At 43.6% G+C, this 16233-nt stretch overlaps 1 protein-coding gene across 1 annotated transcript in view; it reads right to left on the reverse strand.

The window, feature by feature from the left end:
* Positions 1 to 16233, reverse strand: part of PCNX2 (pecanex 2) — a 294170-nt gene that overhangs the window by 67159 nt on the left and 210778 nt on the right. The window contains exons 23-24 of the mRNA XM_073627975.1: positions 6897 to 6955; positions 5719 to 5934 (exon numbers count right to left, since the gene is read on the reverse strand). Of these exons, the coding sequence (XP_073484076.1) occupies positions 5719 to 5934; positions 6897 to 6955 (275 nt within the window). The remainder of the gene's footprint in view (positions 1 to 5718; positions 5935 to 6896; positions 6956 to 16233) is intronic.

Genomic DNA, 16233 nt, shown 5'->3' on the forward strand with positions numbered 1-16233 from the left:
GAGGGGTCAGAAAATTTACACTGTTATACAAGCTGTACACTCCCTACTTTACATTGTAGCAAAGTGTAATTTCTTCAGTGTTTTCACATGGTAAGATATAATAAAATATTTACAAAATTGTGAGGGGTGTACTCACTTTTGTGAGATACTGTGAGTAGGATAGCTGCAGCCTGCCCAAAGTTTACACCCTCTTGCCTAAATCACCTTTACCGCTGACCATATCTGTGCAGTGAGCCACCAAACACTTCCATTGGGCTGTCTAGCAAGCATCTAAAATCTAGGAAGATTCCTACAAGGATATAACAATTGTTATTTTGATATATCTACGGTATGTTCATGTGTTCTATTCCATGCCATCATACCTGTGAACTTTTGAAATATGTAACTCCTGAGACTAAAGGCAGAGTAGGGTGGGTTTAATTGTAACATACATAGCCAAATTGCGCTTTTGGCTAAATTGCTTTAAAAGTGGGAGATGCTTAACCACTTCCTGTTATATTACAAAAGATGAAAGGCACACTTAAAGTGGAATTCCAGTCAAATTCTAACTAAGCCTAAACCTACTCCAACCCCCATTCTAAGTCTATTTTATCTACCTTGCAAAAAAAAAAAAAAAGATCTGTATACTTATCTATTTTGAGGCAGCCCTGGTCTGGTCACATGATTGGGTTCCAACGCCAGCTTCAGAATAGAGAAGGGACAACTGACAATAGATGCACCGTAGTAAGTCTATGGGTGACATCATCGCACAGGCTCTGCAGCTGTTGTCAGCGATCTCTCCTCTTAGCTGAAGCCACCAGCTGGAGAGATCATGTGACCAGGCAGGATCGCCTTCAGCATAGGTAAGTATAGACATCTTTCCTTTACAGGGTAGTGAGAATAAGCTTAGAACGGGGGTGGGAGTTTTAGGCTTACTTGGTATTTGACTGTATTTCCACTTTAACAGGGCAGGAGGCCATTTTAAAACATATTTTTTAAGTGCTTATGCACTGTGTATAATGAAAAAGAAAGATAAGAAAGCTGTGTCTGTCTAAAAAAATATATAAAATTCAACTGGCTACAGTTCTTGTGGGTAGTTAACTGCACAATTTGACATGTATAGGCTTCCTGCATTTCCACTCCACTTTATCAGTTAAAGCTGAACTTCAGGAATTCAGCCAATTTGTAAAATGTGCAGTCATACTATGAGTTATGTCCAACAAGGTGCATGCCACCTCCTAGGCGTTTCTCTTTAATTTACATCTGACAGTTTTATGGAACTCTGGGAAGAAAGCTATCCCTACATTACCGGAGCTCCTACACTGGCCCTTCTAGTCTCAGCTCCTGCAGCTGCAGAGTCGCATGCAGCTGTATCACCCTCCCTCCTCCTGACCAGTCACAGAGTGCTTTGTATTATGAGAACTCATGCACAAAATACAAAGGCATCTGTGAATGGGCATTCATCTTGACAAAGAGCCATGCCTGAAATGGATTGTCATGACGACAGCCTAATCCACTTCCTACTCCAGCCAGACTTGCTTTCCAGCTCTGGCCTGACCTTGTTCCTGCCAGCGGTTCCCCCGAGTGGATGACGTTACATCTGGTGCGCTGTCCCCAGAGACAGGCTGTATGCATTGCTTACAGCGGCCTCCTTTCCACCACACAGGCTTGCATCCCCACACCATCGGGATCTAACCACATAGACCATCGGGTGCGGCTGTCTCCTTCTCACCGCAGTACCACCATACCATTACTGCTAATCCAGGGCTGACTATATACAGTTAGGTCCATAAATATTGGGACATCGACACAATTCTAATCTTTTTGGCCCTATACACCACCACAATGGATTTGAAATTAAACTAACAAGATGTGCTTTAACTGCAGACTTTCAGCTTTAATTTGAGGGTATTTACATCCAAATTAGGTGAACAGTGTAGGAATTACAACAGTTTGTATATGTGCCTCCCACTTTTTAAGGGACCAAAAGTAATGGGACAATTGGCTGCTCAGCTGTTCCATGGCCAGGTGTGTGTTATTCCCTCATTATCCCATTTACAAGGAGCAGATAAAAGGTCCAGAGTTCATTTCAAGTGTGCTATTTGCATTTGTTATCTCTTGCTGTCAACTCTCAATCTGAGATCGAAAGAGCTGTCACTATCAGTGAAGCAAACCATCATTAGGCTGAAAAAACAAAACAAACCCATCAAAGAGATAGCAAAAACATTAGGTGTGGCCAAATCAACTGTTTGGAACATCCTTAAAAAGAAAGAACGCACCGGTGAGCTCAGCAACACCAAAAGACCCGGAAGACCACGGAAAACAACTGTAGTGGATGACCAAAGAATTCTTTCCCTGGTGAAAAAAACACCCTTCACAACAGTTGGCCAGATCAAGAACACTCTCCAAGAGGTAGATGTATGTGTGTCAAAGTCAACAATTAAGAGAAGACTTCACCAGAGTGAATACAGAGGGTTCACCACAAGATGTAAACCATTGGTGAGCCTCAAAAACAGGAAGGCCAGATTAGAGTTTACCAAACAACATCTAAAAAAGCCTTGACAGTTCTGGAACAACATCCTATGGACAGATGAGACCAAGATCAACTTGTACCAGAGTGATGGGAAGAGGAAAGTATGGAGAAGGAAAGGAACTGCTCATGATCCAAAGCATACCACCTCATCAGTGAAGCATGGTGGTGGTAGTGTCATGGCGTGGGCATGTATGGCTGCCAATGGAACTGGTTCTCTTGTATTTATTGATGATGTGACTGCTGACAAAAGCAGCAGGATGAATTCTGAAGTGTTTCGGGAAATATTATCTGCTCATATTCAGCAAAATGCTTCAGAACTCATTGGACGGCGCTTCACAGTGCAGATGGACAATGACCCGAAGCATACTGCGAAAGCAACCAAAGAGTTTTTTAAGGGAAAGAAGTGGAATGGCCAAGTCAATCACCTGACCTGAATCCGATTGAGTATGCATTTCACTCGCTGAAGACAAAACTGAAGGGAAAATGCCCCAAGAACAAGCAGGAACTGAAGACAGTTGCAGTAAAGGCCTGGCAGAGCATCAACAGGGATGAAACCCAGCGTCTGGTGATGTCTATGCGTTCCAGACTTCAGGCTGTAATTGACTGCAAAGGATTTGCAACCAAGTATTAAAAAGTGAAAGTTTGATGGATGATTGTTAACCTGTCCCATTTCTTTTGGTCCCTTAAAAAGTGGGAGGCACATATACAAACTGTTGTAATTCCTACACCGTTCACCTGATTTGGATGTAAATACCCTCAAATTAAAGCTGAAAGTCTGCAGTTAAAGGACATCTTGTTCGTTCATTTCAAATCCATTGTGGTGGTGTATAGAGCCAAAAAAGATTAGAATTGTGTCGATGTCTCAATATTTATGGACCTGACTGTATATGGATTAATTGCAAACTGTTTGACACTTCATGCACACTGTGGCTTATGTGTCCCTTTTATCCAATGGACTTGTTTTATGACTGTTTGCCCAAATCTTTAATAAATTGCTTTATAGGTTTAAAAATGCTGTGGCATAGTGGTGTACAACTGGAACCCATACATTAACCACTTCCCGCCCGCCATATAGCAATATGACGTCGGCAAGGTGGTCGCGATATCCTGACCGGACGTCATATGATGTTGCCAGGATATCAAGCCGCTGCGTGCCCCCGGGGGCGCGCATTGCGGAGATCATTGTTACGTGTGTGTCAGTCTGACCCACAGCAACTCTGACCTAGGTAAAGAGGCTCTGACAGAGACTCTTTATCACGTGATCAGCCGTGTCTAATCACGGTTGATCATGATGTAAACAGGAAGAGCCGTTGGTTGGCTTTTCCTCATTATCAGCGCAACCCCCCCCCCCCCGAGGGTGCCCACACTGGACCACCAGGGATGCCACCAGGACCACCAGGGATAACCACCACTAGTCACCACCAGGTATGCCACCCTAGACCACCAGGGATGCCAATCAGTGCCCACAATGGATCAGTGGCCACAATGGGCATCACTGATTGGCAGGCATTATTGTTTGGAACTGATTGGCATCCATCAGTACCATCCATTAGTGTACATCAGTGCCCATTCATGCCCATCTGTGTCACCTATCAGTGCCCATCCATGCCCATCCATGCCGCTTATCAGTGTCCATCCGTGCCGCCTATCAGTGCCACCTATGTGTACCCATCAGTGCTGCATATCAGTGCCGCCTTTCAGTGCCCATCAGTGTCGCCTATCAGTGCCCCATCAGTGCCGCATATTAGTGCCCATCAGTGCCACCTCATCAGTGCCACCTCATTGGTGCCACCTCATCGGTGCCCATCAGTGCCACCTATGTGTACCCATCAGTGCTGCATATCAGTGCCACCTTTCAGTGCCCATCAGTGTCGCCTATCAGTGCCGCATATTAGTGCCCATCAGTGCCACCTCATCAATGCCACCTCATTGGTGCCACCTTATCGGTGCCCAGTGCCACCTTATCAGTGCCGTCAGTGCAGCACCATCAGTACCCATCAGTGAAGGAGAAAACTTACTTATTTACAAAGTTTTGTAACAGAAACAAAAAAAAACATTTTTTTTCAAAATTTTCGGTCTTTTTTTATTTGTTTAGCAGAAAATAAAAATCCCAGAGGTGATCAAATACCACCAAAAGAAAGCTCTATTTGTGGGAACCAAATGATAAAAAGTTAGTTTGGGTACAGTGTAGCATGACCGCACAATTGTCTTTCCAAGTGCGACAGAGCTGAAAGCTGAAAATTGTTCTGGGCAGGAAGGTGTATAAGTGCCCTGTATTGATGTGGTTAAAGTGGTAGTAAACTCCGGCACACAAATCATCCACAACCATAAGGCCACTACTTTATAATTTTTCAAACACACTGCAATCCAAATTATCCCCCTAGTGTGTTTCTTACTCTTTTTCCAATGTTTTTTTTCTTTCCTATGTATTCCGGCAAAGCCCGCACCATTTTAGCTCCTGTCTGCTGTTGCCTCCCTGCAGAATACTACTACCCTTTCTCCTGTGTCTGCAACTCCTGCATGTCTGCTAAAGAGCAGATATTTTGCACGTTCCCTGACACGCAGTAATGTAAACTGAGCTTTAGATTGGGGTGCCCCAAGACCAACAAATACTTTTCAAGGGCACCCTGACTGGAAACACTGAGAAACACTGATTTAGACAAACACATGTGACATATCTCGGATCCCTACGCTTTCTCCAGCTGTCAGCAAGTCAAGCAACTCAGTGGCATAGCTTCTATGATGATGAGGATGGTACAAGCTTTCCCCCCATCCATTTCTGTTTCCACACAGCACCCTCCATCTTTTTCTTCAAGAAGCCAGTGAGTGCAGTGCACAAAGTGCATTACTCACACAAATAGCTTTATGCACACACTGTTTACAGGCCGTCCCAAAGATTCCACTGATTCTAGCAATGACCTGGCAACCAGATCGAAATACAGACATTGCCAGTTTTATTCCAGCAAGATCCTAGGTATTCATCTCTGGTGCCCATTGGACAGCACACTCATATTAAGACACCTAGTACAACTGCTGTAACATAAAAATGGAGACATGTCTATAAAATAAGGTTTGCTAGTATTCTGTCTGTTTGCTTGTCTATTTCTGTGACTTTAGTTTTGCTTTACATTTTTCTATTTGTGTATGCATTAAAATACTGTCCACAAAATAAATAGAAGTTTGATGAGTCTTTTTTATTACCTTACCTTTAAACTCAAGCCCACGAAGCTGGAAAGTAACGAAACCATTTCCAATTTCGACCAAGTGTACTAGTGCATTTAAATAATCAGACACTAAAATAAAGCAGTCACCCGCGGAATAATTCCCCCATCGCCCCAACATCAAGTCACCGCACAAAGAATGTTGAAGGGATCTTGAAAGGTGCTCATAAAAAATGGAATTTAAATTGTTGTCATCATTTCCTGAAATTAAATAGCATAAACAAAAATAGGGAAATTAATATATTTAGTTTGCCCTTATCAACCATATTATTGAACTTTGCAAATGAAAAAGATCTTTTATAATAATAGAAAAAACATGTACACAGAAATATAGCAGCATAATCATTTAAAGAGTTATAAGGATATGGATAATTAAAATGTATTTTAAGATATGGTTGGCTGTAGTAAGTAGCCAATATGTTGACAAATAACTATTAATGTGCACCTAGTATGTAAAAAATGGATAAGTAACATGCCTCTCACAGGATTACTATCCTTTATCATTGCCAACATACATTTATTATTACAGCATACAGTACATGCCTGTATACCTTCAGCACGGTGGCTAAGTGATTAGCACTTACGTCTGGCAGCACTAGGTTGTCAGTTCAAATCCAAACCGTGGCACTACCTGTCTGTTTGCATGTTCTCCCGGTGGCTGCGTAGGTTTTCTCCCACACTCCAAAGACACACTGGTAAGTTAATTGGCTCCTGTCTAAATTGGCCCTGGTGTATGAATGTGAGTTAAGGACCTTACATTGTAAGTTCCTTGCGGGCAGGGACTGTGAATGTACAATGTATACGTAAAATTGTCAGCGCTATATAAATACCTGTAATAATAAATAAATTCAACTTGCAGCTTTTGCAACTTGTGCATTTATTTGATTGTTGAGCATCTTTAATGCTGATACAGTAGCTGGTTTTATTAAGCATTATTATTATTTCCATGATTTATATTATACCATCATGCTAGTGTATGGCATGTTTCAAAGAAAGGTATCACAGGTAAAATGAGGGCATGAAAAAACATATTATATGACAAGCAAAATCAGCTGAAACAGCAAACTAGATACCGTGCATAGAAGCAAAATACAAAAGATACAAAAGCCCTGCTATCATTTCACATAATCAATTATTGATACATTATTAAATTGGACATTTACCTGGATCTTTTTCAATTTGCTGTTGTAGTCTTGTATTCAAATTGTCAAGTCGCACAGTGCTGAGAACATAAACAAAGCAATAATAAAAAAAATACTGTGTTTTCTATTAATGATCATGAAGCCATTTTTGAAATGCATTCTTATACATTCAAAAATCATAGCACCTATCTGTTCTTGATTTGTGGGATCTGATCTGAAGCTGGTTCTGCATTAGAAGTGATTTCTATGTTTACAGTACCTTGCTGAATAAAATAGATGAAGGCAAGCATAGAAATACAAAGATCTTGCATTGTTTTTCTACAAAATACCATGACCTTACTACCAGTGGTTGCCCGTGCATTGTGGGCGCACGGGCGCCGCCCTCCCTGTCCCTGCTGCTGCCTCCCTGTCCATGCGCCCGTCCCCTTTCAGGACGCCGGATGCATGGACTCCTATGGCGGGGGTGGGAGTAAGTGTATTTTTTTTTAATTACCTGATTAGAGCCAGAGGCTCTAATAGGCTTCAATAAAGGGTGGGCTTGGGGGCGTGACCAGCAGCGGACATGTAGGCAGCACAGTTCACGAGCTCCTCCAACACCAAGAGATCCTGAGCACCATCCGGACATTAATCACCCCTTCCGACAATACAGAGGGATCGGGTATCTATACAGCATCGCCTGGAGCCTGTAAAGATGGTCCAACATGGACCGGCAGGGCCTAAAATAGCAGATGAACGGCCATTAACACAGGCCGTGGGGAGATCCAAAGATGGCGCCGGCTCCTGTTCCTCCTGCAAGAAGCCGCTGAAGGACAAACAGCAGCAACCTGGTGAGTCCCGCTCTCCTGCCCACACACAAAAGCCTGCCGGTACTACTAAAAAACACAAGCCACCAACCACTATAAGGGAAAATTTTGCTGACTCCCTACAGAGCCCACGTTTGTCAGCCTCAGCAGCGGCACCAGAAGTGGAGGAATCAGACCCATGGGAGGAGGCAGGCAGATGGGAAGAGGACAGTGAGCCTGGGGGTCCTTCACAGCCTGCTATGGCTGCGGAGGGAGCTGGAGAGGAGAATGAAGGGGAAGAGGAGCTCACTCTAAAGCATGTTATGGAAGCTATCCATCAGTGCCAGTCCACGCTGACCACACAGATTGAATCAGACAGACTGGATCTCTCAATTGTTAAACATGACATGCAAAAGATCCGTTCTAGGATCCGTTCTAGGATATCTAATGCAGAACAATACATTAGTGACATGGAAGACTCCATGCAACCCATGTCTGCTGGCCTACGCATGCAGCAACAAGATTTAAAGGAACGCGCTATGAAACTGGGAGATTTAGAGGACCACATGCGCAGAAACAACCTGCGTTTTGGCTGAAATGGCTAGTGGGGCTGGAAACGTCCTCTTTGTTCGCAATTGAACAGGCACACAGAGCCCCCATGCACCACCCTCCATCAGAAGCACCTCCACGCCCTCTCTTGGCAAAGCTACTCCATTTCAGGGATAAGGAGTCCGTAATGCGTTCAGCCCATAATCTCTCAAGTACAACGGTAACAGAATTTCAATTTTTCCAGACTTTTCTGCCGCCACGTAGAAACAAAGAGCTGCTTTTACAGCGGTGAAGCGGCGCCTACGAGATAAGCAGCTACAGCATGCTATACCCTGCCAAACTAAGGGTCATCAATGATGGCAAGGCTCAATTTTTTCTATCTCCTTTGGAGGCCTCTTATTGGCTCAATGGGCTAGGATAAGTCCTTATACTCTTTTTATGGAGCTTTAGTTTGGCAGTTATCAAACCTGGTTTAATTTTTACAAGTAACTGTTGTTGCGGAGTTATCAGTAACTGTTGTTGCGGAGTTATCGGCTCTGTTCACCCTTTTGTGTTTTTTTTTTTTCTACTCTCCTTTTAAGACTCTCCTGGACACAATGGAAATACCTGGCAGACACGGGAAAGCAGAAGCGGAGATACTTAGACCCTGACTCTTCTGCATATGCAATGATCTGGAGCCCTACCCCTTAAGAGATATACTTGCGTGGATGGGCGCTTTGCCCCTGCAACTGATTAGTGGCTGCCAAGGCACTTTATATTAGGTATATGCCCAGGACTGATATCAGTTGAGTGATAGAAGCTTTAAATAAGAATTTTTAGCAGGATGCATAACCCTAGGTCTTATCCCATGAAGGTGCTAAAAATGCTCGATATGACATTTACAATACTTTTTTTGTAATACTAAGTTTTTCCAATAGACTTTATGAAACTAATACTACTTTAGCTGAGGGATATTTCTGGTCACCCCTCAGGTTACTTTCATGATTACTGGGATAAAGTTTGTTGAAGTTCGGGGCAATGAGCAGGGAGAGGAGTTGGGGAAGTTTGTATTTACTTGTTTCTCTTTTCTTTTTGTTTCTTGTTTTTGTTTTTTTCACACTGCACAGATATGCTTCAAAATGGTACTAACAATGAGTAGCTGCTACCAGAGTCAATTTATGGAAATGTTCATTTACGCCATGCTAGATACAGGTGTGCCAGGGACATTTAAGCAGTCCCGAGAGTGTAACATAACATTTTCTGAGTCATTGTCCCTTCTCTCCAAAAATGAGTCTTAAATGTCTTACATGGAATGTTAGAGGCCTAAACTCAAAGATTAAACGATCTTTGGTCTCTGGCTATCTCAAACGCACAAGATCGCAAATCATGCTGCTTCAGGAGACTCATCTTGTGGGATCTAGGGTCATGGCCTTAAAAAAAACCCACATTGCCCATGCTTTTCATGCAACATACTCCACCTACTCTAGGGGAGTTTCTATACTAATTTTCAAGTCTCTACCGATTCAGGTAGTGGAGGTTAAGACTGGCCCACAGGGATGCTATGTTGCTCTGGTCTTTAAGTATATGGAGGTACTGTATACCATAGTAAATGTTTATATCCCACCACCTTTTGACTTACACAGACTAGAGGATTGTATGTCCGCAATGCTTCCTATGGTGTTAGGTCACCTCATTATAGGGGGCGACTTTAATAGGGTCAGGGATACGGAGATGGATAGACCCCGATGTGCTAGACCACAGTCTCATGCTTTAAGTGAATGGGCAGCTGCCTATGATTTAACTGAAATATGGCGTTGGAAACACCCAGATAAGAGGGAGTTCTCCTGCTCATCGGAGTCCTATAAATCTCTGTCCCAACTGGATATGTTTTTTCTATCTCAAGATACTTTACAGAAGGAGCAGGAGGTGTCTTACCTACCGAGGGCACTTTCTGATCATTCTCCCTTGGAGCTTACCATGCGAGTGTCTAGGCCTCCAGGTGGCCAGGTTTGGCGGATGAGTCCTTACTGGCTGGTGGAACCGTTGGTCCTATATGCTTGTACGGATGCTATAACCAAATTTTGGCAGGAGAATGCCCAGGAAGTGTCAGAGTTAATTACCTGGGATGCCTTCAAGGCGATACAAAGAGGGGCTTATATGAAAGGAGTCTCAGACCTTCAAAAAGCTAATAGGGAACAGGTACATATTCTGGCTTCCGAACTGAAGGAGGCTGAGGAATCAGGCATCCTTCCCCAGCTTGCTATCGACTCTTGCAAGATGCCCGAAGGGCGTATGAGTTGGTGCTTGTGTCAAGGACTCAAAAGCGCTTAGTATATCAGCGTCAAAGGATTTTTGACACCAATACCGGATCCCATCACTATTTCTTGGGTCTATGATAGTTTCAGCCACCCTTCACGCCTCCCAGGATGGGATCATGGAGGCCTTTATGCAATTTTATTCAGAACTTTATAAATCAGACCCAATAATGACCAACTGAGAAATGCATCCCAGCTTAGGCTGTCTATAAATTTATGGCAGCTTATGGGGTGGCGCAGACAGGGGCATGGCGCAGACATCATGGCTCTTTCCTGAGTGGCTCTGTCACGAGTGATGCGCAGTTTCACCGACGCAGTTATCAATTCTGATCATGTCTTCTCTGCTCTTTTACAGGTAATTGTCTCCTATCTCCTATCCAACTGTACATCCCTACTGAACTGGCTTTGCTGAGTCTTCTATTAGTATTTTTGGTAATTGTCTCCTATCTCCTATCCAACTGTACATCCCTACTGAACTGGCTTTGCTGAGTCTTCTATTAGTATTTTTGGTAATTGTCTCCTATCTCCTATCCAACTGTACATCCCTACTGAACTGGCTTTGCTGAGTCTTCTATTAGTATTTTTGGTAATTGTCTCCTATCTCCTATCCAACTGTACATCCCTACTGAACTGGCTTTGCTGAGTCTTCTATTAGTATTTTTGGTAATTGTCTCCTATCTCCTATCCAACTGTACATCCCTACTGAACTGGCTTTGCTGAGTCTTCTATTAGTATTTTTGGTAATTGTCTCCTATCTCCTATCCAACTGTACATCCCTACTGAACTGGCTTTGCTGAGTCTTCTATTAGTATTTTTGGTAATTGTCTCCTATCTCCTATCCAACTGTACATCCCTACTGAACTGGCTTTGCTGAGTCTTCTATTAGTATTTTTGGTAATTGTCTCCTATCTCCTATCCAACTGTACATCCCTACTGAACTGGCTTTGCTGAGTCTTCTATTAGTATTTTTGGTAATTGTCTCCTATCTCCTATCCAACTGTACATCCCTACTGAACTGGCTTTGCTGAGTCTTCTATTAGTATTTTTGGTAATTGTCTCCTATCTCCTATCCAACTGTACATCCCTACTGAACTGGCTTTGCTGAGTCTTCTATTAGTATTTTTGGTAATTGTCTCCTATCTCCTATCCAACTGTACATCCCTACTGAACTGGCTTTGCTGAGTCTTCTATTAGTATTTTTGGTAATTGTCTCCTATCTCCTATCCAACTGTACATCCCTACTGAACTGGCTTTGCTGAGTCTTCTATTAGTATTTTTGGTAATTGTCTCCTATCTCCTATCCAACTGTACATCCCTACTGAACTGGCTTTGCTGAGTCTTCTATTAGTATTTTTGGTAATTGTCTCCTATCTCCTATCCAACTGTACATCCCTACTGAACTGGCTTTGCTGAGTCTTCTATTAGTATTTTTGGTAATTGTCTCCTATCTCCTATCCAACTGTACATCCCTACTGAACTGGCTTTGCTGAGTCTTCTATTAGTATTTTTGGTAATTGTCTCCTATCTCCTATCCAACTGTACATCCCTACTGAACTGGCTTTGCTGAGTCTTCTATTAGTATTTTTGGTAATTGTCTCCTATCTCCTATCCAACTGTACATCCCTACTGAACTGGCTTTGCTGAGTCTTCTATTAGTATTTTTGGTAATTGTCTCCTATCTCCTATCCAACTGTACATCCCTACTGAACTGGCTTTGCTGAGTCTGCTATTAATATTTTTGGTAATTGTCTCCTATCTCCTATCCAACTGTACATCCCTACTGAACTGGCTTTGCTGAGTCTTCTATTAGTATTTTTGGTAATTGTCTCCTATCTCCTATCCAACTGTACATCCCTACTGAACTGGCTTTGCTGAGTCTGCTATTAATATTTTTGGTAATTGTCTCCTATCTCCTATCCAACTGTACATCCCTACTGAACTGGCTTTGCTGAGTCTTCTATTAGTATTTTTGGTAATTGTCTCCTATCTCCTATCCAACTGTACATCCCTACTGAACTGGCTTTGCTGAGTCTGCTATTAATATTTTTGGTAATTGTCTCCTATCTCCTATCCAACTGTACATCCCTACTGAACTGGCTTTGCTGAGTCTGCTATTAATATTTTTGGTAATTGTCTCCTATCTCCTATCCAACTGTACATCCCTACTGAACTGGCTTTGCTGAGTCTGCTATTAATATTTTTGGTAATTGTCTCCTATCTCCTATCCAACTGTACATCCCTACTGAACTGGCTTTGCTGAGTCTGCTATTAATATTTTTGGTAATTGTCTCCTATCTCCTATCCAACTGTACATCCCTACTGAACTGGCTTTGCTGAGTCTGCTATTAATATTTTTGGTAATTGTCTCCTATCTCCTATCCAACTGTACATCCCTACTGAACTGGCTTTGCTGAGTCTGCTATTAATATTTTTGGTAATTGTCTCCTGCTGCCATATCTTTAAACTTCCATATTTACTGCTAGCTCTATAACAAACACACTGCAATAGCAATATTACTGGTGATTGATTCTCAACTCCATGTGGCTTGAGTGATCAAGAGAGGTAATTAGCTTTACGACCCTAGCCTGTGTCTGGCCTGGCCCTGGCCATCTCCTCCCCATATTCAGGTGTCTCACATCAGACCCAATAATGACCAACTGAGAAATGCATCCCAGCTTAGGCTGTCTATAAATTTATGGCAGCTTATGGGGTGGCGCAGACAGGGGCATGGCGCAGACATCATGGCTCTTTCCTGAGTGGCTCTGTCACGAGTGATGCGCAGTTTCACCGACGCAGTTTAACGAAAGCAGGATAACTAAAGCTGCATGAACAACAGGAACTCTGCTCCACTCTGAAAGACGACAAGCAAACCAACTTTGAAATTTATTTTATATTAGGTTAGTTTCCCACTCTCTAGCCACTAACATGCTCCTTATTCTCTTCCTTCTCACATTGGTGTCTTCTATCCTCAAATTATCTTTACTCTACCCCTCCTCTCTTCCCTGCAGCATGCACATATCACCCTCACTCCTACCCTCTCCCTACTATGGCACCCATCATCTCCTGCATTTGCTGCACCCACATGCTGACATAAAGTCCAGGGCCACTAGACACGTGCGCTCATGCACATCCCACTCCCACCTTGCCTTCCTCATCCTCCTCCTTCTCCTAGTCTCAGGTGATATTTCTCCTAATCCTGGTCCGCCATTTTGCAAATGCAAGCCACATATCCAATACCCCTCCCCCAACCACCGCAATCCACTCAGTTTAATTTCTATCCCCCTGCTTCCTCAAAGCACCCCACCAATCTCATGTGCCCTGTGGAACGCCCGCTCCATCTGTAACAAGCTAACATCTGTACATGACCTCTTCATCTCTCATGGCTTGAACATACTGGCCATAACAGAAACCTGGCTGCAAAATTTTGACTCAGCTTCTCCTGCTGCCCTCTCCCATGGTGGTCTCCATTGGACTCACTCCTCCAGACCCAACAGACAGAAAGGAGGTGGAGTTGGCTTCCTTCTGTCCCCACAAAGCACCTTCCAAGTCCTTACTGTCCCTCCCTCTCTATCCCTCTCTTCTTTCGAGATGCACTGTATTCGTCTGTTTTCTCCCCTTTCTCTGAGGATTGCAGCAATTTATAGGCCTCCAGGACCGGTATCGCGCTTCATTGATGACTTTGCTGCCTGGCTACCCTACTTTCTCTCCTCTGAAATACCCACTATTATTCTTGGTGACTTTAACATTCCTGTCAATGTCAACAGCCCAACTACAGCTAAACTTCTCAACTTAACCTCATCTTTTGACCTAACCCAATGGACACATACTTCCACTCACTCCAATGGTAATACCCTTGACCTTGTATTCTCCCATCTCTGCAACCCTGGCAACCTCACCAACACCCCCTTTCCTCTATCTGATCACAACCTCATTACTTTCACTGTATCCTTGCCTCCAACCACCCATCCCTCCAAGCAGCAAACAATTACTTGTAGAAACCTTCGCCACTTTAACCCTTCTCTTCTCTATTCTGCTACTGACAACCTATATGACATAATCTCTCCCCTGTCCTGTCCTGACCTGGCCACTTCTGTCTACAACAGTTCACTCTCATCATCACTAGATGCACTTGCTCCCCTAACCACACGCAGAATTAGGCCCCGACCGTTACAACCCTGGCAAACTGACAACACTAGAAATCTCAAGAGACATTGCCGTGCTCTTGAACGACTGTGGCGTAAAACCAAATGCCTGCAAGATTTCACCCTATATAAATCTGCCCTTCTAAAATACAATTCATGCCTCCATGCTGCCAAACAAGCCTACTTTGTCTCTCTTATTAATTCCTTGTCATCCAGTCCCCGTCGGCTCTTCTCAACCTTTAACTCTCTGCTTCGTCCACCACCCCCTCTACCCACTAACTCACTCACTGCCCAAGAGATTGCCAATCACTTCAAAGACAAGATCAATGCAATTCGTGAGGACATCTCCACTGTGCGTACATCTTCCCCACCCATCATACCTTGCCCAGCAGCACATTCAACCCTCTCCTCTTTTGAATTGGCTACTACGGAAGAGGTTACAAAAATTTTCTTGAATGCCCACCTAACCAATTGTCCCTTGGATCCTGTTCCCTCACAACTACTACGGTCACCCTCTTCTTCTATCCTATGCTCCCTCACCCACATCTTCAATCTCTCCCTTTCTAGTGGCATTTTCCCCTCCCCTCTAAAACATGCACAGATCATTCCCATTCTTAAAAAGCCCTCACTGGACCCTACCGACCTGAACAACTTAAGACCCATCTCATTACTCCCATTCACCTCTAAACTTCTAGAACGCTTAGTCTACAACCGTCTTAGCTCCTACCTCAATGAAAATAACCTTCTTGACCCCTTACAGTCTGGCTTTCGCTCGCAGCACTCCACGGAAACTACCTTACTAAAACTCACTAACGATTTACTAACTGCTAAAACCAACAGCCAGTACTCCATACTCCTACTACTTGACCTCTCTGCGGCCTTTGATACTGTTGACCACCCGCTCCTTCTCAATAAACTACATTCCCTTGGCCTCCGAGATTCTGCTCTATCCTGGTTCTCTGGCTATTTATCACAGCGCTCCTTCAGTGTCACCTACAACTCTGTCTCCTCCTCTCCATTGCCCCTTTCTGTGGGGGTCCCCCAAGGCTCGGTTCTTGGACCCCTTCTCTTCTCTATCTACACCACCTCCCTTGGTCACCTAATAACTGCCCACGGCTTCCAATACCACTTATACGCTGATGACACCCAAATCTATCTGTCTACTCCTCACCTCACTCCTTCAGTCTCCTCTCGCATTACTAACTTACTAACTGACATATCAGCATGGATGTCGCACCACTTCCTTAAACTAAATCTCTCTAAAACTGAGCTATTAATATTCCCCCCCGCCCGTGCCCCCCTCCATGACTTTTCCATCAAAATCAACAATGCAACCATCAGTCCCTCCCCTCACGCCAGGGTACTAGGTGTAATCCTAGACTCCGACTTGTCATTTCAGCCTCAAATCCAATCATTGTCAAAAGTTTGTAGAATTCACCTCCGTAACATCTCTAAAATTCGCCCTTTTTTAACAAATGAAACCACCAAGCTCCTCGTTCACTCCCTTGTTATCTCTCGCCTTGACTATTGCAACTCCCTTCTCATTGGCCTACCGCTCCATAGGCTATCCCCTCTTCAGTCTATCATGAAT

Source organism: Aquarana catesbeiana, linkage group LG04 (genome assembly GCF_042186555.1).
Source record: "Aquarana catesbeiana isolate 2022-GZ linkage group LG04, ASM4218655v1, whole genome shotgun sequence".
Classification (NCBI taxonomy): Eukaryota; Metazoa; Chordata; class Amphibia; order Anura; family Ranidae; genus Aquarana; species Aquarana catesbeiana.